Genomic DNA, 27,384 nt, shown 5'->3' with positions numbered 1-27,384 from the left:
GTCCTGTGCTTTGCGTTCTGCCCTAGGTGGCACCACCTGCAGAGTCGATACACGGAAGCATAAAAAGAGAATTAAAAACTACTACGGATAAATGCTTATCCTTGCTGGTAATGAAAAATGCAAAATATTAAAACAGTACATTTGATATTTTTATCTTCAGTAACCAAATACTGGTAAAAGTGTGGCTAGAACTTTTAGTCATTACTAATGGGAGTCTTTTTAAAAAATCTCTTCTTCTTTTTGGTAAGTAACATTTAACCAAGTAATTCCAATTCTGAACTATGAAAAAAGAAAGAATAGAGCTTTAGTGTCAGACAAATCTGGGTTTAAAATCTTGGCTTTGCCACTTCCTAAAGATGGCCTTCGTTTTCCTCATAATACTCTCTCAGGGTTGGCAGCTTGTAAAAGGTGGTCTTTATAAGTGGTTTCAGAAAATGGAAACTGAGGTAATGGCCCTTAGAGAAAAGGGCTTCCCTGGCGGCTCAGCTGGTACAGCATCCACCTGCAATGTGGGAGACCTGGGTTTGATCCCTGGGTTGGGAATATCCCCTGGAGAAGGGAAAGGTTACCCACTCCAGTATTCTGACCTGAATCCCATGGGGAGGGAGTCCATGGGGTCGCAAAGAGTCAGACACGACTGAGCGACTTTCACTTTCAGCGTAAAAGAAACTAGATGGGTTTGAGTTCATGTTGATGTTTGGCAGAAACCAACACAATTTGTAAAGCAGTTATCCTTCAATTTTAAAAAATTAATTAAAAAAAAGAAATTACGTAGCTTTGAAAGAAATCAGAGGAAACCAAAACCTAGGCAGTGAGCCTGCCTGGGGCGAGGTGGTGGGAGCTAGACACTGTTGGGCACTGGGGCCGTGCCATCGTAAAGATGTAGGGTTTTATTCAGAACGATGAGGAGGCTTTGGAAGGTTAACAGCTAGTTTTCCCTTTTCACCTGGGGTGTTTATTTTCCCTTTCTGGAAGATTCCACCGGGTGGCCAAGTAGAAAGGCCATTGGAATAAACTGAATAAAAAGTTTTAAAGACACGGTGCTCTTTTCAATGGAATTACCTTATGGGAAGGCAGTGAAAGGTCTGATTTCATAAGCAGTCCCAGGGAGTGTTCGCTTGTCACCCTGGTGTAGTCATCACCCCGGAGTTTCTGTGATGCCCAGCACCATCCCCCGCTCTTCACACACACACAAAGCACTGCTCAGGGAGGAGCAGCTTCACAGACTGGCTTTGGAGTTCAGAACCGAGACCCTCACTGTTCAGATCTCCTAATTCCTAGTAAAATGCAATTGTAATTGTCTTATAATAAAGCGAATAATTTAACAGAATAACTTATAGATTTTTATCCTTATTGTTTTGCTTTTAGAGATTGTCCTTTTCTTTCAGAAATAAGGAGAAACAACAGAAACAGATTATGGCTTTTCCTTTGCATAAAGTTCTGTAATACTTTACTAGTAAGTCTCCTCAATGGAGATGAAAAGCAGTTTATTATAAATAATAATTTAGGAGTCATGGCTTGAATGTATTACGTCCCAAGCAACACACCTTAAAAGTGGAAGTGGAATTAAGTATGAAAGCACATTCTCAATCGAACACCAAGAAAAGTTTCTTACTTCACCCTAAATGTTAATTTTTAAAACAGACCATTTTAGCAACATTTTAGGTTAGTAAAATGAAGAACATCTTAAAATACATAAAACAAGCATTTTAGGCAAAGATCCAGTATATATGGTTGTGCACAGTCTGAGGGAGAGTCATCTATTTCCTGAAACGGCTCATGCCTGTGGATAAAACAATGAGCATAGCTTACAAATAGGCTGTATCTCTCCCCTCCTCCCCAGCGGCTCTTGGAGTGCTTTAATTAGAAAGATAGTAAGGTAGATTAAAGTCTTAGCCATGCTCAAATTCCTCCCTTGACCTGGAGGAAACCACAGCCGATGAGAATCTGCTATTAACCAAACACTGTTGAAAGTTTTCTCCAGATACACTAGTGAGTTTAAACACAGCACCCAGGAAGTGACTGCGTTTAAGAGGAAAAAAGTGTGAAAGTGTTAGTCACTCAGTGGTATCCGACTCTGCAACCGCATGGAGTGCAGCCCACCAGCTTCCTCTGTCCATGAAATTCAGGCAAGAATACTGGAGTGGGTAGCCATTCCCTTCTCCAGGGGATCTTGACCCAGAGAAGGAACCTGGGTGTCCTGCGATGCAGGCTGATTCTCCACTATGTGAGCTACTAGGGAAGAGGAAAATACCCAGTCCCCACCGATGACCTGACTTACCCATGTTCTTACCTTCTGGGTCAGAGCTTTGCAAGTGTCCAGCACATTGTTTCCATGCAGAAGTGTAACCTTTCAGTGCAGGAACAAGCTAGGCTGATCTTCCAGGTGCAAGTGAAAGACCCTCTGGCTTGCCCTTCACACTTGCCCTGGTTGGGTATTTGTGTCCAGGACCCAGTAACCGCTGAAACAGCATAGGATTCAAGCAAACCAAAACACAAATCCTTACATAGTCCTGAGAGTCCAGTGGGATAAAATGATGGATCAAAGGATTATTTTTGCTAAATAAAGCATTTTAGGTTTTGCATCTCATGGGACTCAGTTCTCAACAGGATGTTGTCCTCATGGGCTAGAATTTGGAACCGCACCACAGTCATATAATCAGTCACCTCCAATTCATTTAATTGAAACAACCCTTGATGAAGCCCTACTGCACTTATAATTTAAACCTTAGAAATGGGAGAGGGATGGATAATGTGAAGGATTCTTTTTTCCCCCTCTGAAATTAGCTTAGTGTACTAATTCAGAAAGTAGTTGGTTGCATCTGATTGCATGCCTCGGTAATCAGAGCCATCTGCCTCTCTGTGCTAAGGAGTTGACCTCTTTAATCCAGCTTAGAGCCCGCAAACCACTCCTCGATATCATTATGCCCTTGAATAGATGAGGCTGCGCAGAGTCCTCTGCTTTTCAACGTGTTGCTATCACTGAAAATACTTGGGGATTTTGTGATTTATTTCTGTTGAGTTTTCTCGGAGTGTTTGGTTTTCTTTCTCTGGGGGCAGACACAATGGCTTTCCTTATGAAAACTATGATAAGTAACCAGGTGAAGAATTTAGGACTCGGTGGCGGGTCTGAAGAAAAAAAAGAAGAAGGAGGAGCGTCTGACCCCGCAGCCGCTCAAGGGATGAGTCGAGAGGAGTATGAGGAGTACCAGAAGCAGATCATCGAGGAAAAGTGAGTGCACGCAGCTCGGGCTCCCTGTTAGAGCAGAAGGCAGCTCCCTGAGCCCCGCTGTCCGGCGCCCCCTCCCCCTCCCGCCCTTCAGAGGCCTTTCCTAGGCCGTCTCCTCTAACCTCAGGGAAGTCTGTCCTGCTAAAAACTGAACCAGTTCCTAGCATCAGCAGCTACTCTGTCTTGTGTGAATGAAAATGAAAAACGCTATAAACAAATCTACATGTCATCCTTAAAAGCAGCTGAAACTTTCTGATCCGGGCACATTTTAATTGACCTCAGTTGTTCAAATGCAAAATTGGGCACCTGAATATTTTTACAGTCATCTGGAAATTCACCCTTAGGTGAGTGCAGAAAGCTTTCAAACCAGGAATTCAGACTTTGCGCCTGGAAGGGGGCCTAAAAGAGCATAGAGTACAATGTTCTTGAACTTAAATGTGTGGGGGAAAAAAAAAAGCCTGGAAAATACAACATGACAATTATGTCGTAAGACTTGGCTTCTCAAAAGACTGAATAGATATGCGGACTGCCTATTATGAAAACTTTAAAAGTTGCAGACAAGTCGAGCAGTATAAAGAATGGCCACGTGACCTGTGGCCTGAAATGGGCAGTTGGCGTTTCATCACGTTTGCTTACAGATGATTGGTTGAAGGACAGATGATTGATTGATAGATAAAATAGGTACCGAGAACCACTTTTAAAGTAAATTACAGACGTCCTGATAGTTTACCCCTGCACACTTTGCCTATATAACTCCAAAAGATAAGGACGTTCTTCTGGCTATATATAAACTGTGATAAAAGTAAAACATTAGTAACATTTCAGTTGGGTATTACGGAATGTGAATATTACCAATTTTTAACTACTGAAGACTGATCTTTAAGTGTAATCTATATTTAATTTTTTAAAGTTTTAAGTAGAATTTAAGAGTTTTAATAATCAAATCAACTGAGTATTGAAGCATCAGTCTTGAAGTTAAAAGTTAACCGTATGTTACAAAAGGTTTTTTTTGTTTTTGTTTTTTTTGCCACTGTGGCTGTTTTGCTAATAATTACATGATAATTGCCTAGGTCTTATTGCTAAAATGATTAAAGGAGAAAGGGTTGATGACCTGGAGGAACCTAAGGAAGCTGAAATCTTCCATTTAGTGGGAACCTTGTCTATTGTATTTTTTCCTGAAAGCAACTGTGGCTTATAAAACTACCTCGAATGTACTGTACTTGGCTTTGCAGTAAATTTAAGGTCTGTTTTTGTTTTTTTTTAATGCAACTGCAAAAATAATGTGGGTGCTAAAATAATACGCAAAAAAAGGCAGCATTCCTTGAATACTGGCCAGTTTTGCCTATGGTGTGTTAAAAAAAAAAGCGGAAGCAGAAAACTAGCATCAGATGTTCCCAGCTCAAGGGGACCAATAAAAAGAAAAGGGTCAGAAATATAGACTACACATCTGATATTAAAATATCACTTAATGTGTCCCAGTAATAAATCTGGTCACAGACATGACATCTGTTTGATTAATGTCATAGTTTTACTTAATTTTATATCTGGACAGATCAGAAACCAAAATAGTCAAATGGTATCATCAGTCAGTTTTCACCCACTACTCAGCTCTGTGTGTGTGTGTGTGTGTGTGTGTGTGTGTGTGATACGTTTGTTTGATCACCCAATTAAAGCAACGGTAGCAGGACAGCGAGGCTGACCTGCTTGCACGGCAGGAGGCAGGACGTCCAGTCCACTGTGAGTTTCCAAGAGCTTATCGCCTAGAATACAAAACAAAGAGGCAGACATCAGGGAACTGTGCTCCGTATTTTGTAATAACCTATAAGGGGAAAGACTCTGAAAAAGAATATATATAAAGGGCTCCCCAGATGGCACAGTGGTAAAGAACCCATCTGCCAGTGGAGGAAACTCAAGAGATGGGTTCGATCCCTGGCTTGGAAAGATCCCCTAGAAGAGGAGGTGGCAACCCAGTCCAGTATTCTTGCCTGGAAAATTCCATGGACAGAGGAGCCTGGTGGGCTATAGTTCATGGGGTCGCAAAAGGGTCAGACACAACTGAGCACACACACACACACACACACACACACGTATATATAAAGCAGAACCACTTTGCTGTACACCCAAAACTAACGCATTGTAAATCAGCTGTACTTCAATAGAAAAAAACTTTGAAATGTATAATTTGGAGCAACTATTACAATGAAAAAATTAGGCATCAAAAATGGTTCACACAAGTTACGTCTAGAGACAGCTACACATGTCATAATATATATAATAATTAGAATGAGTATTAGCAAATAAAAGCCTCCTTAACTTGTCCTCATCACTTTAGGAAAGTTGTGGGATTGACGTTACTAATAGTAAATCAAACACTACTCAGCAATGCTCTCCACGGCACGTTCGTTTTTACTTTATTTCCATGCTCAGATTCCACACGCACACCGGCCCGCCCCCGCTGCCATATTGGTAACATTAGTACTGAAAGCGGTCTATACCTAAATAGAATATTTGGAAAGTTCTAAATAAAACAACCTGTTGATCCCTCCATTTCTCTCCATTATATGAAAATGTCCCCTTGGTTATGATACAGCAATGGCTATGGCATCACTTGTAACTGGAACCTTGATGTGCATCACAGGCTTAAGCATAAAAACTAAAATTATGAAGCATCTAGGAAAAAAAAAAATATTTTTGCACCTTGGAAGCAGGCAGAAATTTCTTAAACATAACCCTGAAATCAGTGACCATAAAATTTTGAAATGAGGAATTAGACATTATCAAAGTTAAAAACATGCACTGCAACTAGAGAAATACAAAAAGACTTGTACAAAGAAGTTCCTAGTAGCTTCATTCACGAGAGCGCAAACTAGGAAATAATCCAAGTGTTCATCAACAGAATAAATAAACGAATGAGATCTACTCATACAGTAGAATACACTCAGTAATGAAAACAAATGAGATCTATTCATACAGTAGAATACACTCAGTAATGAAAAGGAACAAACCCCTGGTAAGCAAAACAAGCTGGATAAATCCCCAGTTTTTTTATGCTGAGTGAAAGAAGAATTACACAGAAGAATGCATAGCGTGTGGTTACATGTGTATGAAGTTCTAGAACAGGCAAACCCAACCTATGGTGGGAAAAAGACAGTGATGGCCTCTAGGACTGGGAGCAGGCATCGATCGAGAGCGGGATGAGGGCATTTTCTCAGCTGATAGTAATGTTTTTTACACCTCAATCAAGGTTTGGTTTACACAGTAAAAACAGAAGCAAGAGAAGAGAAAAAAAATGTATGTATGTACACACAGATATATGTGAGATTTATCACAAGGAGCCAATGTTCACGTGGCTGTGGAAGCTGGGAAGTCCCACCATCTGCCATCTCCAACCCAGGGAAGTAGGTGGTGTGGTTCTCAGAACTGGAGGGTTCTCGGAGCAAGAGGAGATCACTGTCTCAGCTCAGCAGGCAGGCAGGGGGCCTTTTTGTTGATTCAAAGCCTCCGTGGATTCCACAAGCACCCCCTGCCCCACACACGCACATCGAGGAGGGCCTTCTGTTTCACTCCGTCCACCATCCACAGACTCCAATGCTCATCTCATCTAGAAACAGCCTCCCAAACACACTCAGAAATGATGTTTAACCAGGACACCCTGTGTCCCAGTTGAGCTGACACACGAAGTTAACCATCACAGTCCATTTAAGGTCTGTGCATTTAATAGCATGCAACATTTTAATTCAAAAGAAAAGGAGCCCCAATACTTTGGCCACCTGATGAGAAGAGCCGACTCACTGGAAAAGATCCTGATGCTGGGAGAGATTGAGGGCAGAAGCGGAAGGGGATGACAGAGGATGAGATGGTTGGATGGCATCATCAACTCAAGGGACATGAATTTGAGCAAACTCCGGGAGATGGTGAAGGACAGCCTGGCATGCCACAGCCCATGGGGTTGCAGTTGGACATGACTTAGCTACTGAGCAACAACAACAAATAAACAGATATGTAATTGGAGTTATGGTATGCACATTGAAGTGTTTGGGGGAAGAGAGTACTGATGTCAACAACTTTGAAATGCATCAGAAAATATGATGGATAAATGAATGGAGAGAAAAATGGAGAGAGAGGGCTAGGTAAGTGACATTTTCTAAAACGTATAGGAAGATGCCAGTAGTAGAATATAAATGGTGAATATATGCGTGTCAACTGTAAAATTGCTTCAACTTTTCTGTACACTTGAATCTTTTTATAGTAAAATATTGATGTTGGGGGAGATCGGCTTCTGCCCATGCCCCCAGGTCTCTGAGCTCTTCAAGCTCTTTCCCTAAATAAGAAGACTGAGTCCAGGGTTCTCTTATGCCTCCTCCAGGCCTGACCTTTTGCAGAGGGAAATGAGTTCAAAGAGTGTCCAAAGCCAGGCCCCAGTGATGAGCAGTTTAATGTGACACCTTCAGAGCCAACCCTTCCTTCAGCCAGGCTTCTGTGTAATGATTCCAGAACTTGGAGTTAAGAAATAGAAATCAACGGAGCCACCTGAAAACAGGATATTTATTTTAAGGCAAATTATGTAGTTCAGGGAGGAGGGCATGGCTACCCATTCTAGCATGCTTGCCTGGAGAATCCCATGGACAGAGGAACCTGGTGGGCTGCAGTCCACGGGGTCACAAAGAGTCAGACACAACTGAGTGACTTAGCATATCATAGCATGTAGTTCAGTGGCAAAGAATCCACCTGCAATGCAGGAGACTCAGGTTGGATCCTCAGGTTGGATCCCTGGGTCGGGAAGATCCCCTTGAGAAGGGAATGGCAACCCACTCCAGTGCTCTTGCCTGGAAAATCCCATGGACAGACCACAGGATCACAAAGAGTCGGAAATGACTGAACAAATAACATGCTTCTTGCAAAGATGCTTCACCAGACCCATTGCAGACATGCCCCCAGGCCTCGTGGGCCGAACCAGGACCAGAGCGTCACTGGGAGTCACGGGCCTTCATTTGATCCCTGGCCGCCCGTCCTCCTCCATGTGTCTGCTTTGTCCTTTCAGGGCAGTCAGCCCTCTGCTCCTCTGTTACCCAAACCACCCGTGAGGATGGGCAGCCGACATTCTCTGAGCTCACTGTTAACAAATCCAGCCACACTGCAAGTCTCTGACTTGCTCCGTCCCAAACCCAAATTCTCAGAGAAGAAATTCCACTTACCCAGCTTGGTCCAGTCCTGTACAGCTAGAGGGCAGGGCCACATATATAAAGGTTCCTGTTGTTGTCGTTGAGTCGCTCAGTCCCATCTGACTCTTTGCGACCCCATGGACTGCAGCCCACCAGGCTCCTCTGTCCATTGGATTCTCCAGGCAAGAATACAGGGGTGGGTTGCCATTCCCTTCTCCAGGGGATCTTCTCAACCCAGGGATCAAACCCACGTCTTCTGCAATGGCAGGTGGATTCTTTACCACTGAGCCACCAGGGAAGCCCGTATGAAAAAGCAGCCTCTAGCAACGTGCTTCCTTGGGCAGCTAGGAGAAGACATGGTTCAAGGGAGCTTCACCGACATCCTCAAAGGTGTTTACTTCTCTCTGGATCATCAAGAACAAGGGAGCCCACTTCCAACAGCAAATCACAAGTCCAATTAGGCCATCCACAGAGCGTTCTGAAAATCCACACCCGACCCTGTGTGAGTGACCCCTTCACCCAGGGAAGGGACAGCTGTACCTAAATTGGGGCTTAACAGGTTGACAGTGAAGGGAAATAGCTTTATATTATATCCCCAAATCCTGTCTGCCTCCAAACGGCCCCCCGTCCTGGCTGCTGCAGCTCTGTTTAGCTTGCATAAGAATCGCTCAGGCCGTTTGTTAAAAATGTCACTTCTCAATGGCAGGGCCATGATGGAAGCAGGGAGACCATTTAAATGGCCAATGCGGCCTCTAATCAAGTGGCCCAAGTGGTAGAGAAACGTGGACAGAGCACGTTTGCTGTTTCCATGGTATGCAGTAAAGGAGACGGCCGCGTCTGAGAGGAGCCAGATTTAAACCGCGGTGAGAAAAATGGATCTTCCAGCCAGTGATGTGCCTAGCTGACCCACGGCATCCGGCAGTGACCCATCAAAGTTAATCGCATGTATCTCTCCCCAGTGTCTCCCCAGTATCAGTGACATCAAGTTGATAGTACTAGTTTGAAGTCCGCCTCAGTGGAAGTATTGACACCACGGAACCTGGTGGGTGCCTCAGAGCTTCTCTCCCCAGAAAGCTGGTTGTGATACATTAGCCAGTACACCACTACTTCCAGCTCTTTTTGATAATTCGGGACTAGAAACCTATTTTAAAAATCACTGCATAAGATATGCTATGAAGATAAGAATCACTGCATGAGATACGGTATGGACTGATGGATGTTCATAAGGCTGCTATGGTTAGAATGGAAGGGGTGGTTCTGAGAGACACTGGAAGAAGTCTGCACGACCTGGTTTATAGACGCTGACAGCAGAAAGGGAGGAGCGGATGCTTCTCCCTGGACTAAGGCGCCATTTCCAGAGCACGTCTCTTTGGCAGGGTCACAGAGAGAACTTTTCGCAGTTGGATTCCCTGTCATTTATATTTTACATGTCCCTGTTCAGCTGTTAAGGATTTCAAGTGCTTTTTTTTTTTTTAATTCCACATTATTGTAGCTTAGAATTCTGATCCCCATTTATTGATGGAATTAAATGAATTGAATAATGACTGAATCTCCAAGTCTCAGTCACTGAGCGTAACTGTTTTGCAAAAACACAGCTCTGCAGAGATCTGGAGAAGAACATCCTTTAAAACACAAAATTAGATCTCTCACTTTCAGAATCTTGCAGAATCAAGGCAGCATGGGTGGAGACCGAACCTGGCCTTAAATAGATATGTGGAAAGTCCATGTAAGGGTTTCTAAAAGGATGTCAGGAAAGGAAATGGAAGGAGATGCCAAGGGTTTGCTCCAAACATTTTTGTTCCATAAAAATAAGTGTTCTGTAGAATTTAAAACTTATGTGCCAAGTACAAATTATTATGTATAAAATAAGCTATAAGGATATATTGTACAAAATAGGGAACACAGCCAATATGTTAATTATGATCATTATAAATGGAAGATAACCTTTAAAAATTGTGGGGAAAAAAGAGGGAGGAAGAATTCCCTGGCAGTCCAACACTTAGGACTCTGAACTTCCTGTGCAAGGGGCCCAGGTCCGATCCCTGGTTGGGGAACTAAGATTTCCTATGCTGAGTGACACAGCTCAAAAAAACTTTTTTAAATAAAATAAAAGTAATAAATTGCTATATTGTATATCTGTGACATATAGTATTGTACAGCAACTATATTTCAATGTTTTAAATTCTAGAAATAAATAAAACTTACATCCCCAAAGTAATTCTCAACATCCTCTGTTATCAGTTTATACACCTAGCATTTCAGAAGCACTAAATGTGTCAGCCCCTAAACAATATAATAAAATAAGAAACGAAATGATTTTGAAAACGTAGCTTCTCTCCATGATGCGGACAGGCTGGGAAGCTGCCCGTTGGGAAGCACTCACAGTGACTCTGACGTCTGAGCTCCCAGGTGGGGTGAGAGGAACACGGTGAGGTCAGCTCTGCACCAGGGGTGGTCCCCCCGCCTCTCCCGAGCCGCATCAGAAGGCTCGCAGAACCGACGTGTCTGGGAATTCGGGTCTGTACTCAGTCGTGATCAGTGGGAACTCAGAGGGTGTGGCCCTGTGTCTGGCTCCTCTGAGCAGGGCTGGAGTAGCCAGTGGTCTCATGTCCTCTGATCCTTTCTTTCACTTTCAGGATGGAAAGAGATGCTGCGTTTACACAAAAAAAGGCTGAGAGGGCGTGCCTCAGAGTTCACCTCAGAGAAAAGTACAGACTCCCAAAGGTGAGACTCTTAACACAATAAACATGCAGTCATTTTTTACATAATAAGAAACGCAGAGTGTTGGATTATCAGCAAGGGTCACACTCAGAAGGCTGTGTGTGTGTATATATACATATATAAATATATATATAAATACATACATATTTTATGTCTTAATCATAATTGGGGCTTCCCTGGTGGCTGAGCTAGTAAAGCAGATCTTCCTGGGTTGGGAAGATCCCCTGAAGAAGGGAAAGGCTGCCCACTCCAGTATTCTGGCCTGGATAGTTCCATGGACTGTATAGTCCATGGGGTCGCAAAGAGTCGGACACGACTGAGTGACTTTCACTTAATCATAATCGAGGTATTTGATATAGTGAAAAGAGCATTGAATTAGTTCATAAAAACTAGATTCCAGGCACTTAACTTCTATGAACTTCCATTTCCTCCCAACAAAATGGAGTAATACCTGTTTATGTAAATATATTCAAGGACTATAGAATATCTGTGTATGCGCAATGAGAATAACGGTCATTGCAGCCGACATTTACTGAGCTCTTCTAAGTGCCAGGCACTGCTCTCAAGTTCTTTGCATAGATAAATCCATTCAGTCCTCACCACAGTCTTAGAAGGTGTGTTCTTAGAGGAAACAGATGGAAAGAGAGTGACTACCGTCCCGCTAAGGGACGCGCACACAGACACACACAGACACTCCATCAGCTGGTTGTGTGTCTTCCAGAAAGATGGGGTATTTTAAGGATATATACATACATATTTGTTGTTGTTGAGGATATATTTTTGACAACTGTTCTGTGGTTCGGTGAGGATGTAAGGAGAACTGGGTTTGAGTCCTGGCTCTGACATCAGCAATCTCAGATGGCTTCTTAATACATCTCAGCCTCCTTTTCCTCGTCTATAACACGAGGGCAGCGACACGTACTTCCTGACACGTACTTTCTTCGTCTGAAATCATAAGACAAATCAAGTGCCTGACTAGTGGAAAGAGCTCCGTGGGTGATCGCTCTTACGGCTGTTACTATCTCTACACACAAAAGCCTTATTTCTTGATAATAACAACGGTGAGTCACTGAGGTGAGTCAACAACTTAAGAACTAGAGGTCTCTAAACCGAAAACAGTAGGGCTTCCCGGGGGCTCAGGCAGTAAAGAACCTGCCTGCAGTGCGGGAGAGCCAATTTCGACCCCTGGGTCAGGAAGAGACCCTGGAGAAGGAAATGGCAACCCACTCCCGTGTTCTTGCCTGGAAAATCCCATGGATGGGGGAGCCTGGCAGGCTACAGTCCGTGGGGTTGCAAAGAGTCACGACTGAGCAACTTCACTTTCTTTCACTTAAACTGAAAATATCTGCCCTTTGATTGTTTTTTTAATGGTGAGCTGGTGGTCTTGCTCACCCAAATCCTCAGGGGTGGACAACCTCCTTTGCAAAATGTTTGATGCGCTTCAGAGAATAAAATAATTCCTAGATCTCTAAGCTTGGTTTGTTTCTTTGGCACAAGAGCCTTTCCAACAGAAACTATGGAAGGAGGGGAGAACTAGAGCCACGTAATACATAGATCCGTATCCTCCCTGCAGTGGCAGTGACTTTACTCAGCATAGGCTGCCTGCCTGCCAAGTCGCTTCAGTCACGTCCAGCTCTTTGCCGCCCTGTAGCCCACCAGGCTCCTCTGTCCATTCTCCAGGCAAGAATACAGGAGTGGGTTGCCATGCCCTCCTCCAGAGGATCTTCCTGACCCAGGGATTGAACCCACGAAGCTTATGTCTTCTCCACTGGCAAACAGGTTTGTTAACAGTAGCACCACATCTAACTCCTGCTCCCCGAAGCCACCGAGAGGAGGCAGGACCACAGGCAGTCGATACACTATGAACAGCGGAGCCAGTAACTTGGCTGCCTGGGTTACGAATGCCCATGAACCCATTCTTCTATAGCTGGTTCAAATGCACAACACATATGAGACCCCCTCCTGATTTTTTCATAGACCCCGAAAGAGACCTTCGAGTTTGTCTAAGAGTCCAAGCCATGGCCTCACTTCAGACATGAGAAGACTGCAGCCAAGGTGGGAGTGGGGTGGGGGTGCTCAGGGACTTTGCAAAACCCCACAGCTGTGGAGTGACAGAACCAGGATTGGATCTCGGGCCTCTCAGACCTGAAAAAGAGCATCCTACCCACAAAGGGATTTGAACACAGCTCCACCTGGTCTCAAGGTCTCTGCTCTTTCCACTCTTCACGTTTGAGGCGTTCTGAAAGTTTTAGAGCTGTCTGGAATTCCACGTGGTTTAAAACTGCCCTGCCCCTTCTGGGACAGCGTGCCCTGCTCCTATTTCAGCGAAGCATCTCAGAATCTGTCCTCCAAAGACCTGGGCCCGTCGCTTTCCCCGCTGCTCTGTCAGCTGATGGCTTGACGGGAGACCGTGAGCACAGACAAAACTCCGGTACAACCCGAGTAAACAGTGATAGCGGCTCCTGAAAGCGCTCCCCACGTCATCCTGCGCCGTGGAGTTCACTCTCTGGTGGGGGTCTCCCTGAGGGCGCCCATGTGTCGTGGCTTTGTGTGTGTGTTAGTCGCTCAGCCTTGTCCAACTATAGTCTGCCAGGCTCCTCTGTCCATGATTCTCCAGGCAAGAACACTGGCGTGCATTGCCATTTCCTTCTCCAAGGGATCTTCCTGGCCCAGGGATCGAACCCAGGTCTCCTGCATTGCAGGCAGATGCTTTCCTTCTGAGCTACTAGGGAAGCCCATGGCTGGATGGTGTCAAAATGGATTCTACATCTGATGCTTCAAGAATTTGCCGCAATAACACAACGGCCTGCTTTTTTGGTCAGCACCTGGAAACTCTATCTAACCTCAGGTGCACTGTTCATAAAAATGGTGATTAGGACTCACCTGGAAACTCTATCTAACCTCAGGTGCGCTGTTCATAAAAATGGTGATTAGGGCTCACCTGGTGGGCAGTGGATAAGAATCTGCCTGCCGGTGCACAGGACCCAGGTTCGATCCCTGGGCGGGGAAGATCCCACATGCTGTGGACTCAACAAGAGAAGGCACAGCAAGGAGAAGCCCGCCCACAGCAGCAAAGGGTAGCTCCTGTTGCCGTAGCTAGAGAACGTCCTTGCGAAGCATCGAAGACCTAACACAGCCCAAAATAAACAAACAAAATAAATACATTTTGAAAACAGTAACTAATAGGAAGAACGCCATCAAGGATCGGCCGGGTCATATTCCGTCCAGTCCAGATCTCCCCAGCCATGAGTGACACCCCTGCCTCCGCGCAGGCCTTGGGCTTGGAGGGCAGCCCGCCGCGCCCCCTCCTCCTTGAGAGGCCGTCACAGGCTCTTGACGCCGGCGCGGGGGCAGGACCCCGGGTCCTTCCGTCTTCCCGGTGTCCCCAGCCGCAGCCGCGGGGCAATGTCCCCAGGCCGCCCCAGCAGAACCGCCCCTCGGTGGGTCTCAGTTCTTCCCTGGGGACTGCGCACTCTAGGAGGGTCAGTGCGGGTGGCCAGGAGCGACTTCCAGAGGGGGGCTTGTTTTTTGCAGTGCACTCTGTTGATATTAAGGATCGCACAGCGCATGTTGCGCTGCAGTGGCTGATGTGCTAGCAGGCATGGGAAGGACGCTGGGCCCTGCTGGATTGCTGGGTGGGGGGCAGGAAGGGGCCACATCTTCGAGGCCCGTGGGTGGGCATGGTAGGGAGCTGAGCCGCTGTCTCCGCAGCCACCAGGGTGCTGGCCGAGAAATCTTGAAACAGCTGGCTGTCATTGAGGAAGTGTTGAAGGAATTGGAATTTTCAGCTGCGAGAGGAGACAACTTTGAGGAAACGATGGCCATGGGGGAGAGTCATTTCCCAGGCCTTGAAAGTCTTTGCATCAAGTCAGCCTCTTGAGGGGGGCTACAGGCTCGTATGGAACCATCCATCAGTTAGCTCATAGGGCTTGCTTTGATTATTCAGAAGAATCTGCATGGTGGACCCTTTAGAAAGAACCTTCTGAGAACCACAAGGGGAATATAGGTGGTGGGTTTTCCTCTCCTAGATGCCCCATAAGGAGCCCTGGAAAGCCAGGCAGTGCCCGTGGGTGTCACTGAAGTGGGGAAAGGAGATGGCCATGGTGCTGTGTATGGTGAACCGGAGGGGAAGGGATGAGGGGCCGGCGTGTCGGGAATGGGCCCTCGCAGCAGCCCAGACCGGCTAAGGGAGGCCTGGGCCAGCTCGGGGACAGAACAACAGGTTCTCGAGTCGTTGCCCGCAGCCCTTCATGGGGCTTGCCATCCTGATTACTGCACTAATGAGAACTTGAGACCAGAACACAGAAGCCTAACATGTCTAAACAGTGCTGGCCAGAGAGCGCGGCTCACCAGGGCCTTACCCGGCTCCTGAGCACAACCTTCCCTCCCCTTGGAGTTTGCAGAACCCTCAGTCCCGGGCCGTCTCATAAAATCCATGTTGGGTAAACAGCCGGACTAACAGTATTAACAGCCCACAGGGGGTTGGACATGCTCACTGGGTCCTCCCCGCTAACGAGGGGGGGACCCCTGGGGGCCTCATTCACGGTTCCCCGGGGTCACTCCCAGCGGTTACATAACCAGCACGAGGCGGTCCTGGGCCCGAACCCTCGCCCAGGCCCAACAAGAGCAGATTCGAGGGAAATGTCCTCCCAGGAGCTGTCGGGTCTGATGAGGATAACTCCGTCACATTCTGGAATTAGAACTGTATTTTTGAAAGAAATCATTTGGCCAGTGTTTGCTGCAAAAAAGAGTTCTAGTCGACTGCTGACCGGGGGAAGGAAAATTCGGTCTCTGAGAGGAGCAGTGGAGCCCTCACGCCCGCCAAACCACACACGCCTCCCTTCCGGGTTTTCTGCTCATCGTCAGTATAGCCTCGTTGGTCAGACCCTCATCTTCTGATGACCCCTGTCTATTGCAGTCATCGCAGGAGTCAAATGAGTGCGGTCATCAAATCGCAATAACTGGACATGTATGTAGAAGAGTATATTTGCCGTGTCCCCACCCTTGAAAGCCTCCCCACCACCCCCATCTCATCCCCCTACGCCAGGTCATCACAGGACGTTCACGTCCACACGTACGTCGGTTTCCTCTGCTTTTCAAATGCCAGGTCGTTAGGGGACTTCATCGGCCTGAAGTAACCCACGACCTCATGTTAGACTTGAGTCCTGTTCCACCCAGTGTCCTGTCCTGGGTCTTCAGTGCTTTCTCCCCACTGGCCTCTCCATTGTAAAGGAGGTCAAGTCTCTCCAACTAAAGCAAACAGCACTTTGAGTGAACGTGGCTTTCTAGGCATCTTCCTAAATGAGCGGTTCCCGCTGCTCTGCCGAAGCCTTCCTCCTGAGGATGCTCTGAGGTCGGTCTCGCTGCAGTAGACAGTCCCGCTGTTCCATCAGGGCCCCCTTCCTGGAGCGGTCCTTCCCGGGGCAGAGCCTTCCTCCTGAGGATGCTCTGAGGTCGGTCTCGCTGCAGTAGACGGTCCTGCTGTTCCGTCCGGGCCCTCTTCCTGGAGCGGTCCTTCCCAGGGCAGAGCCTTCCTCACCCCGTCTCACTCAGCGCTTCCTCCCTGAAGCCCTCTCTCTCTCAGCCTCTCAGCACCACCCTCCTCATTCTGCTCTGTAACCTGTCTCTCCTCTCTTCCCAGGGTTACCTCCCCGGTCTGCCCCCAGGTTTCTGAATATCCCCGGGTGCTCCCCCCACCGTCTTCTCTTTGTCCCTCACGCTGTCACGCTCTCCCCTAATGGCAGCATCTCCTGTGGCCTTCAGCTGCCACCTAGATGTGTGCTGCTGACCCTCCAGCCTCTACCTCCTTCCTACACCTTCTCCTAAAGGTCACCATCGCGTCCACCTCTCCTCGGGCACCTCCAGCTCAGACCCAGAAATGTCTTTCCCTGCTCCTGCAGGATCCACCTCCGCCACGGCCCCCAACCCACACCGCCCCCAGGCTCACCCTCCAGGTCCTTCCTCCTCCAGCCCCGCACAGAGCGATCAGCAGGCGACAGCCGTTCCACCCGCTGCTGCTGCTGCTGCTAAGTCGCTTCACTCGTGTCTGACTCTGTGTGACCCCATGGACTGCAGCCCACCAGGCTCCTCCGTCCGTGGGATTTTCCAGGCAAGAACACTGGAGTGGGGTGCCATTGCCTTCTCTGCATTCCACCTCCTAATCGTTCTCAACTCCTCCCCAAGTGCAGGGCTCAGCACTTCTCAGCAACTTGACTACACTACCTCTTGTGTGTGCATTAAGTCTCTTCAGTCGTGTCTAACTCTTTTCGAGCCTATGGACTGTAGCCCACCAGGCTCCTCTGTCCATGGGATTCTCTAGGCAAGAATACTGGAGTGGGTTGCCATTTACAATACCTCTTAAGTAGTTTTTTTGATTGTGTCTTGCTCCCCTCAAAATTGCAGAGTGAGGTTTCCAAGATGCAAACAGATTCTGTTCTTCCCCTTTTAAAAAAAAAAAAAAAGGCTTCCGATGACTTTTTAGGGTAGAGTCCAGCCTCCTGGCCTGCACACCTTGAGTTGGCTCCCAGCTGCCCAGCCTCACCTCTTGGGGCCCCTCACCTGGACTAGCTCCTCCTCCCACCTCACGTCCCCTACACCCTGCTCCCTGTGACCCCTTTCCTTCCTGGAAGACGTTGCTCTACTGCTGCTTCTTCCAGAACCTTCCATGATCTCCCCACTCTCCAGGTCCCCTGTGCTTCCATAGTGCCTGAGTGCATGTCTCGCCTGCCATTTTTCTACTCTGAATCCTCTCACCTGCTGGACTGTGTGCTTCTTAACAAAGCGGCTGAGGTTTCCGTCTTTGTCATCGGGGCCTTGCATGGTGTCTGACATGGAGAGGCTGCACACACACACACACATGCACACACACACATACACATGCGCATACTACACAGAGACATACACACACACACATATGCACCTACTGCACACACAGACGTACATATGCACATACTACACACAGAGACACACGTGCACACACATGCACACGTGCACACACTACACACAGAGACACACACATCCATACATACATACACGCGTACTGCACACACAGAGACACACATACATATGCACATACCACATACACATGCACACAGACACACGCACCGATCACACAGATATACACAGACACACACATAAACACCCCCACACACAACAGTCTTGCTGAATGATCAGTGTTAGTCGGGGAAAAAAGAAAAACAAAAGCACACCCAAAGAACGAAGTATCAAAATCAGCAGAAGGGATCCATCTGCCACAAGAGTTAAATTACAATCAGTTTTCACGAAAAGAACAAGTCTGGATTCGACATTATGATTCCTTATAAAATACAAAGATTACTTTAGCTCATAATTAGGATGTCATATTTTCTCAAGCAGAGGAAGTCATAAATAAAGCCATGAGGTTTTTTTTCCCCTAAAAACAAAGGTGCCCCCCCTCTCCTAGCCAATTCAAAATGTATATGTAAGTCAAGCCAAATTAATAAGAGAAAACAGCTCCACAATGAGCGCTAATCCTATTAACAGAATTGTCAATCTCGGTTAGTCATTGAAAAATAACGTCGGGCCCCCCGCGGAGCCGGCGCTTTCCTTACACCTGGTGTTTGTCTGCGGTATTAAGGGCATCGCTCGCTCTGAGCAAAGATGAAGACAGAAGAAAATCTAGCAGGAAGGCTTCTTTCAACATTCTACACTGACAGCGCAAGCTGCCTCTTAAAGGCAGAGACGATTCTGCGACCCTCTCTCTGCCTGCCTTCTTCAGACCAGGCGCTCTTGGGGCTGCCCTGCAGGGTCCCAGGCACTAAAACGCCCGCCTTGAGCAGCTCTTTCCGGCGGCGGCAGCTCGGAGGCCCTCCGGGGCCCGCTAGGGGCCGTCCCTCCCGCTCCTCCCCTGCCGGCCCGGTTCTGTTTGCTGCTTCTGCTCCTGCCCTGGGAAGGTCCTCGGGGCCCTGGGAAGGGGGGAAACGGCCATCGGCTTTGCATGTGCCACCTTCTCACTTACCCCTCACGGCCACCCTGGAAGGGAGGGAGGCCTCATTTCCCCTGCTTGGATAAGAACAGCAGCTCAGACGGGGTGCCGGGATTCCCGAGGTCACACAGCTGGTAAATGGCAAGACCCCAAGGCGATCTGACTCACCAGCCGGGTTTTCCTACCAGACCCAGCAGCAGGGCTGGGCTCTCCTTCCCTAACAAGCAGAAGGACATCGAGCAAGCCTCTTCACCTCCCAGGACCTCGGTTTCCACATCTGTAGAGGAGAGGCTTGGACAAGTGACCTCTAGGAACGTCTCGAGTCCCCCTGGAAAGTCTGCACACAGGAGAGCAGCGTGAGACGCACACAGTGGGGGAAGTCTCGCACCTCGCGAAGCCCCTGTGCGCACTCGCTCAATCAGCGTCGGAAACTGGCGGCTCTTTTCAGAGTCACAGCCTCTGCCTCGCTCCTTCAGGAGCTAAAGGGGGAAAGACCGTGCGGTGTAGCAGAAGCTGACGCTAGCAAGCCCTGACAGGGTCTCAACACCTCTCACGCATTAGAATCACCCAGGAAGCTTCTAATTTTTAAAAAGTTTTAAAAACACACACACTTTTTTTTGAGGTGGACCATCTTTTAAAGTCTTTATTGAATTTGTTACAATATTGTTTCTGTTTTCTGTTTTGGTGGTGAGGCATGGAGAATCTTAATTCCCCAACCAGGGGTCAAACTGGCACTCCGTGCATTGGAAAGTGAGCTCTTAACCACTGGACTGCCAGGGAAGTCCCAGGAAAGCTTTTTAAAAATTCTGTTGCCTGGATCCCTGCCCCAGACTGTGCCTATGTGCGTGCTCAGCCGTGTCCAGCTCTTTTGCGACCCCATGAGCTATAGCCCACCTGGCTCCTCTGTCCGTGGGATTTTCCCAGACAAGAATACTGGAGTGTGTTGCCATTTCCTCCTCCAAGGGATCCTCTCGACCCAGGGATCAAAGCTGTGCCTCTTGCTTGGCAGGTAGATTCTTTACCACTGAGCCACTGGCGTAAGTCCAAAGTCAGATCTTCTTGTTGATGTTGTTGCATTGCTCAGTCATGTCCGACCCTTCGAGACCCCGTGGACTGCAGCACACCAGGCTCCCCTGTCCTTCACATCTCCTGGAGTTTGCTCACACTCACATCTATATCATTCTGGTGCGTGTCTGCATATCAAGCTTGACTGGCTGGACTCTAAGTGGGAACACTCAACTTTTTGGCGATATAACCATGTGAAATAGTTGATCACCATATTTCCATTTTGATACCAGATGAGGACCAGTTCACCAAGATGAGGAAGAAGGAAGTCTGAATCCAGGATCATGCTTACCCTTCAGCGAAAGGTCAGAACCAGTCAGAGGAGTAACAAGGGCAGGAGGCAGTGCTATTTAAATAATGGGGCATTCAGCCCTGGCAATTAGGATTATAAACCTGGTTAAAAGGCAAGAGATTACGACTGATTCTGGTCAGCCAGCCTAAAAATAATTAGTTCTTAACTGCATTAAACAATATCCCATATTGATGAGATTTCTAGAAATGAGAAGACTTCTGAAACAGGACCCTGAAGAATGAAGGCAGCCTGTGCGTTCCTCTGTATATGCCAGCTCACTTGGCGCCCTTCTCATTCATTCATTCACTCGTTCGTTCACCTGTCAGGGGTTCTCAGCATCAGACTTCCGAGCCTGTGCTGGGGCTGGTTCATGTCAGCTGTACCTGCACTTGGGCTCACGGCGTGTGGTGAAGCATGGACGCCTTTCCTTGATGCATGCATTCTGTCAAAATATTCCTGGCGTTCCCAACCTGGAGCAGCAAAGTCAGGACAAGACACCCATTGCTTGGATTGCAGAGGAGTCCCTCTCAGCAGGGCACTTTGTCGTGCAAGGGGAGGCAATCCCAGGGTCGTGTATGAGTCCCATGTGGGTGAGTGCACGCTCAGTCTCTCAGTCGGGTCCGACTCTTTGTGACTCCATGGACTGTAGCCCCAGTGTAACCCTCCAGGCTCCTCTGTTCATGGAATTTTCCAAGCAAGAATATCGGTGGTGGTGGTGGTTTAGTTGCTAAGTCGTATCTGACTCTTTGAGACCCCATGGACTGTAGCCCACCAGGCTCCTCTCTCCGTGGGATTCTCCAGGCAAGAGTACTGGAGTGGTTGCCGTTTCTTTCTCCAGGGAAACTTCCCGACCCAGGGATTGAACCCAGGTCTCCTGTGTCTCTCACTGCACTGGCAGTTGGATTCTTTCCCACTGAGCTTGTGTGTGGCCTGGGCGGGTGCCACTCCTCCTCCGGGGGGGATCTTCCCGACTCAGGGATGAACCGTGTCTCTTACGTCTCTCGCATCAGTAGGCGGGCTCTTTACCAGTATCTGGGAAGCCCCAGGCTGGGAACCATATACACGAGGCTCCCGTGGACGGGTGGGAACAGGGGTTGGGGGGCAGACAGAAGTGCAGGTCACAAGCCGGGCACCTCGGTCAGTCTTCACCCTCTGGTCCCCATGTGCATTGGGTTGGGCCTGACAAGAGGTAAGGGGAGCTGGGTGCTCTGGGTCATTTTCTCCCAGAATTGTGTCTAGTGCTGAAAGGGAAATGAACAGGCCCAGTTTGCTAGGAAAGCCGAGGCTCTGGAATGAAGGTAGGTAGGGGCACTCCCAGGCCAGAGGTGAGGGGCGGGAGAGGGAGGCCTCCTTCTGATGGGATGAGCACCGTGTGGAAGGCCAAGGCCTTTCAGGGCAATTCAGCTCCCCCACCCCCGGCTTTACCTCTGAGGGTCATTACATTTAGGAATAGCCATCTTTAACTGCTTAATACATTCCAAATTATTCAGTCATCATTTAATTTATCTTCTATAGAATTACGAAAGTTATGTCGGTTCATCACCCAGTCGTGAGTGGCTCTTTTCGACCCAATGGATTGTAGCCCGCCCAGCTCCCCCGTCCATGGGATTCTCCAGGCAAGAACAGTGGAGCTGGGTTGCCATTCCCTTTTCCAGGGCATTTTCCTGACCCAGGGATCGAATACTGGTCTCCTGCACTGCAGGCAGATTCTTTACCATCTGAGCTAGCAAGGAGGCAAATAACATAAACCCAATTTATAAATAAGGAAATAAGTTCAGAGAAGGGATATTAGGTGCCCAAGGTCACACAGCCTGTATGTGGTGGAGGTAACCTTCACGCTCAGGTGTCTGATCTTCAAGCCAACCCTTGACCTCTAGGCAGCCCCTATGGGAGTGGGAACGTAAACACGTCAGGAGCTATGAAACAGCTTGTTTACAGTCAAGAGGGCCTGCACGTTCAGTCGTCGTCCCTGACAACAGGCTCCTGGAGTCTTGTCTGTGACAACATGCCAGATACTCGCTGGGTTCCGAGACTTAGAGATGAGTGAGTTACAGCCCCCTGTCTTCAAGAGAGGTAGGGTGGGGCTTCTTAAACTTTGACAAGCAGCAGAATCACCAGGAGGGCTCGCTAAACCACAGATGGCTCAGCCAGGCCCCACGGCTTCTGAATCAGCAGGTCAGGGAGAGGGCCAAGAACCCTCGTGTCTAACAAGGTTCCGGGGGATGCCGCTTCGGCCGGCCTCGGGAGCCCACTTTGAGAACTGCTAGGGTAGATGTGGTGGTGACCCAGATCCCCTCTGTGAGTCGGGGGGCACAGTGGACCCTCTTGGCTCTTCCTTCCCTGGGTCAGGCAAAGTGAAAGTGAAAGTCACTCAGTCACGTCCGACTCTTTCCGACCCCATGGACTATACAGCCCATGGAATTCTCCAGCCCATAAGACTGGAGTGGGTAGCCTTTCCCTTCTCCAGGGGATCGTCCCAACCCAGGGATGGAACCCAGGCCTCCCTCATTGCAGGCTGATTCTTTACCAGCTGAGCCACAAGGGCCAGGGGAAGGAGGTGAAAATAAACCCGAGTCGGTCCGCAGCTGCAGAAGCTGCACTCTGAGCAGCCTGGAGAACAGGGGTTGGGGAGCGCCCTCCTGAGGGCATCTGGCAGCTCAGGGCACCAGTGAGCTGGCCCCCTGGCCCCGCCAGCCGCCTATTCCCCCAGCCTGTCCAGGTTCCAACCTGGTGACAAGCACAGAGAACTTCTTACCACCTGGAGGGGTGTAGATGCTGAAATTCCCAGGAATGCCTTTACAGATTGTATATGTTTTATTTCAAGTGGGCAGGGGCCCGGCATGGCATTTAGGTAAGCTGAGAATTCAGGCTGCCCCCTGCTTTTCCCCTTCTTCCTGCAAAAAATGCCCAGAGGACCGTCCACAAGGGAGGCACCCTCGAGGGCAGGTGAATACAAAATAAATAGAAACGGAGGCTTGGCCGGGAGCCCCTGGGGATTAACTAACTAATTAATCCCCACACCAGTTTGACGAGGAACTAATTGATCTGTTAAGCGCTTTGAGGGGCCAAGGCCTGGCCAAGTGCACGGGAAGCTTCTGTTACCTGGGAAGCTGACACTGAGAGCCGTCCTCCCAGGCTTCCAGGGAGAGTCAGGGCGAGGGATGTGCCCCCCAAAAGCCTCCTTCCCCTTGGCATCAGAAGTCTGCATTCCGAGGAGCGGGGAGAAAGCACAGAAGTAAGCATGGAGCGGGAGCTCTGGGGAGGGCGGGGCAGGTAACCCAGAAGTTCCGTGTTGGAAGGTGAGTCTCCAAGCTCCATGACCATGTATGGGTCTCTGTTAGTCGCTCAGTCGTGTCCATCTCTTTGTGACCCATGGACTGTAGCCCACCAGGCTCCTCTGTCCATGGAATTCTCCAGACAAGAATACTGGAGAGGGTTGCCATTTCCTTCTCCAGGGCATCTTCCCGACCCGGCGATCAAACCTGGGTCTCCTGCATTGGCAGGTGGATTCTTTATCGTCTGAGCCACCGAGGAAGCCCCTTTTGATCTTCTGTGTCCCCCAAAGCCCAGTTTGCCCCATGTTACAACCTGATCTCAGAAAATTATATCTGAGAGCAGCCATCTAAGAAAAGAAAGGACCCTTGCCTTTCGCAGAAAAATGTGTCCTGTAGATTATTCTTTGTTATAGAACAGAGGGCTCTGCAGCCTAAGAGTAAAGACAAATTCAGAGACCATGCAGCAGGAACTAAGCGGCTCAGAACAGCCACGCCTAGGACCACGGGAGAAAATTGTAAGGCAGTAGCAGTGAACAAGGCTAGCCCGGGGGTGCTGCGTTGGAGTCCTGGTGTGAACGATTCACTCAATAAACAGGTGGTGTGCGCCAGACTTGTTTCTAGGCATCAAGGATGTAAAGCTGAATTTGAGCCGCTTCTGTATCTGGTAGAAGGGAGGGAAGGGGTGATGGTTAACCGGGAGTTGCCCCTAAAGAGTGATGGCTGGATGGAGAGAGCCTGCTCTGGCCCTATGAGCCCAACAGCCCCCCACCCCAGAGTGGGCTCAGCTTGGGCCACTGAGTCATAGTCTGGGGCTGATGGAAAACAAAGCGTGCAGAGCAGCCCTAAGGCAGAGTTGGTCAAGCTTTTTGGGTATCAGCAGGACAGACAGGGAGTCTGAAAATGCAGATTGCTGGACCCCAGCCTGGAGTTTCTGATCCAGTAGGTCTGGGGTAATTTGAGAATTTGTGCGTCTAACACATTCCCAAATGATGCTAATACTGCCTGGTACAGGGACCACGCTTTCATGTTTTTAATTAATTAGCTAATTTTGGCTGTGCTGGGCCTCCCCATCTGTGTGTGGGTTTTCTCTAGTTGTGGCGAGTAGGGCTCCTCTCCCTTGTAGCGTGAAGGCTTCACTGCGGCACCATGTCTTGTGGGCTCTACAGAAAGGGGTTGGTAGTCATGACACACGCATGGGCTCTTCCCAGACCAGAGTGCCCTGCACTGGCAGGCCAATTCTTAACCCCTGGACCTCCAAAGAAGCTCCTCACACTTTGAGAACCACAGTGCTAGAAGCTTCTGAGAGCCACGTGCAGAGAGATGGGGCATCTCAGCTGGGACGTCCGGCCTCTGCAGCTGGTACCAGACCCAGGTTCTGCTGTGAGACGGCCAAGTGTATCGTTCCCGGCATCCCTTCTCAGCAGACCTCGAGCTCCCTGCTGTGGCCAGGGTTGGTTGGTTGGTTGGTTTTAGAAGGGTTTTTCCTCTATCTCCTTGTTTGTTTTTCTGCACAGAGTGAGATGGATGAGAACCAGATCCAGATGGCTGGAGACGATGTGGATTTGCCCGAAGACCTCCGGAAAATGGTAGATGAAGATCAAGAAGAGGAAGAAGACAAGGATTCTATCCTTGGGCAGCTACAGAACCTTCAGAACATGGACTTGGACGCCATCAAAGAGAAAGCCCAGGCCACCTTCTCGGAAATCAAGCAGACGGCGGAGCAGAAGTGCGCTGTGATGTGAGGCGGGCGGGCGCTGAGGAGGCCCAGTCGAGGCGGAAGCGACCGCTCTCCTGGGAGGCGCTTCCAGCAGCATCGACGTTAGCGTAGTGAGCGGTTAAGAAAACCGTGAGGAAACTCGCAACCAACATGTAGAGGACACCTCGGTTGCTCTAAACGTTCCTGGTAGCGCCCCTGGCAGCGGGAATCACGCTGTCCTTTTAGTTGTGAATGTGATGAAGCCTGAGCTTTTCAGCTGTGAATGAGGCAGAACACGCATCTGCTTAACGGTCTGTAGGACGGCCAGGAAGAAACAAAAGCAAACCGTGTTTCATCTCCGACTTTCTGCAGACAGGACAAGGGCCTGACTCTGTCCAACCATTAAGCAGGACTCCGGGTCCCTTCAGAGAAAGACGTGGAAGGTCAGGGTGCCCCCCGGAGCCCAGACTGCAGGCTAAGGGCCGTCAGAGATCACACCACCTCTGTCTCCAGGATGCCGTTGATGCTTCTCATGGATGCTTGCACGAAGCCGAAGGGCAGGGATGGGGGAGGAGACGAGAGAGGAGGCAGAGAGGAGACCTGGCCGGCGTTTGCACCGCAGATCACCCTTCCAGAAGGGTGGGAAGAATGGATTTGGGTGGAGGTGGGAGGCTGGGGAGAGGGGCGGCTTAGAGGCGGGGTGGGGGGCCGTGGGGAGCACCTGGAACGGCCAGCCCTGGTCCAGTATTCGGTGTCAGCTCCTCTTGGCTGACCTTGGTAACAGCACCGGACCGTGAGGGTGGACAAACAGCACGGAGACCTTAAATCCGCCCGTGTGGGTGTCTCTCTCATCCTCTTCTCCTCTCTGGCCCCTCTCCCCATCTTCCCTGCTTTTTCTTTCCTGTCCCTCAGACACTCACCTCACTCCCTCACACTGTCTTCCAACAAACTGTGCTGTCCTTCTCTGCCACAGTCCTCCAGGCTACAGTCAACCCTCATATCCACAGACCCGGGACCCAGACATATGGAGGGATGACTGTCCTATGCCGGGTTATACAAGGGACCTAAGCATCCTTGAATGCTGTGTTCGCGGCAGGTTCTAGAATCCTTGGCAGACATCCAGGAACGACTGTATACATGGATTTTTTCTTTTTTTGCCTAACATTTGCTCTCTTTCAAAGGAAATGACCCAGAAGATTTAGAACATTTACCTCTGAAGCACTTAGAACTGTTTAACCAAACCAAACTCAAAACAAAATTCTAGTTTTTTGGTTTTTTTTTTTGGCTATGCCATACGTCTTGCAGGATCTTCCCCAACCAGGGACTGAACCCCGGCCCACAGCAGTGAAAGCAGGAAATCCTAACTAATGGAATGCCAGTGAACCCTCAAATACTGGTTTTTCAATGAATGGTACAGAAAAAAATAATTCCCAAAGACCAATTTTATCAAGAAGAATTGCTCTATCAGAGGAAAAGGGAACTAAGACGCAAAAGTTAGGGGCTAACCTGTTCTCTGAGCAGAGTTCCTGAATGTGATATATAAGAAAAAATTTCATGTTATGAAAACATGTTAATAAAATGAATTACTAGGGATCAAGAACCCATGGTCCTTGGCAAAGTGTAGCCCCTCTTGTAAGTTCCTGGGAGAATACTGGTATGATGTTTGAGGGTAATTAGCCTTCAAGTCCACTTAGTCCATTCAGGCTATTGTAATAAACACCAATAGACTGGTGGCTTGTAACATTTTCACTTTATCCTCACGCGGCAGAAGGGGCAAGGGAGCTCAAAGAGTGGGGTCTCCTTTATAAGAGCACTAATCTCATAATACACTAATACACCGAGAATACACCAATATATTCAGTATATATATATACACCAATATACACCTGAATATTCATTGGAAGGACTGATGCTGAAGCTGAAGCTCCAATACTTTAGCCACCTGATGGGAAGAGCTGACTCATTAGAAAAGACCCTGATG

At 48.6% G+C, this 27,384-nt stretch overlaps 1 protein-coding gene across 1 annotated transcript; it reads left to right on the top strand.

Moving 5' to 3' along the window:
• Positions 1 to 63: 63 nt before the first annotated feature.
• On the top strand, positions 64 to 25,987 carry CPLX4 (complexin 4). The gene is made up of 3 exons (XM_019986523.2): positions 64 to 3,232; positions 11,028 to 11,115; positions 25,222 to 25,987. Exons 1-3 carry the CDS (start codon positions 3,066 to 3,068, stop codon positions 25,447 to 25,449), a joined length of 483 nt encoding a protein of 160 aa, XP_019842082.1. The 5' UTR covers positions 64 to 3,065; the 3' UTR covers positions 25,450 to 25,987.
• The last annotated feature ends 1,397 nt before the right edge of the window (positions 25,988 to 27,384 follow it).

Source organism: Bos indicus, chromosome 24 (genome assembly GCF_029378745.1).
Source record: "Bos indicus isolate NIAB-ARS_2022 breed Sahiwal x Tharparkar chromosome 24, NIAB-ARS_B.indTharparkar_mat_pri_1.0, whole genome shotgun sequence".
Classification (NCBI taxonomy): Eukaryota; Metazoa; Chordata; class Mammalia; order Artiodactyla; family Bovidae; genus Bos; species Bos indicus.
This window is presented reverse-complemented; position numbering and strand designations above follow the sequence as displayed.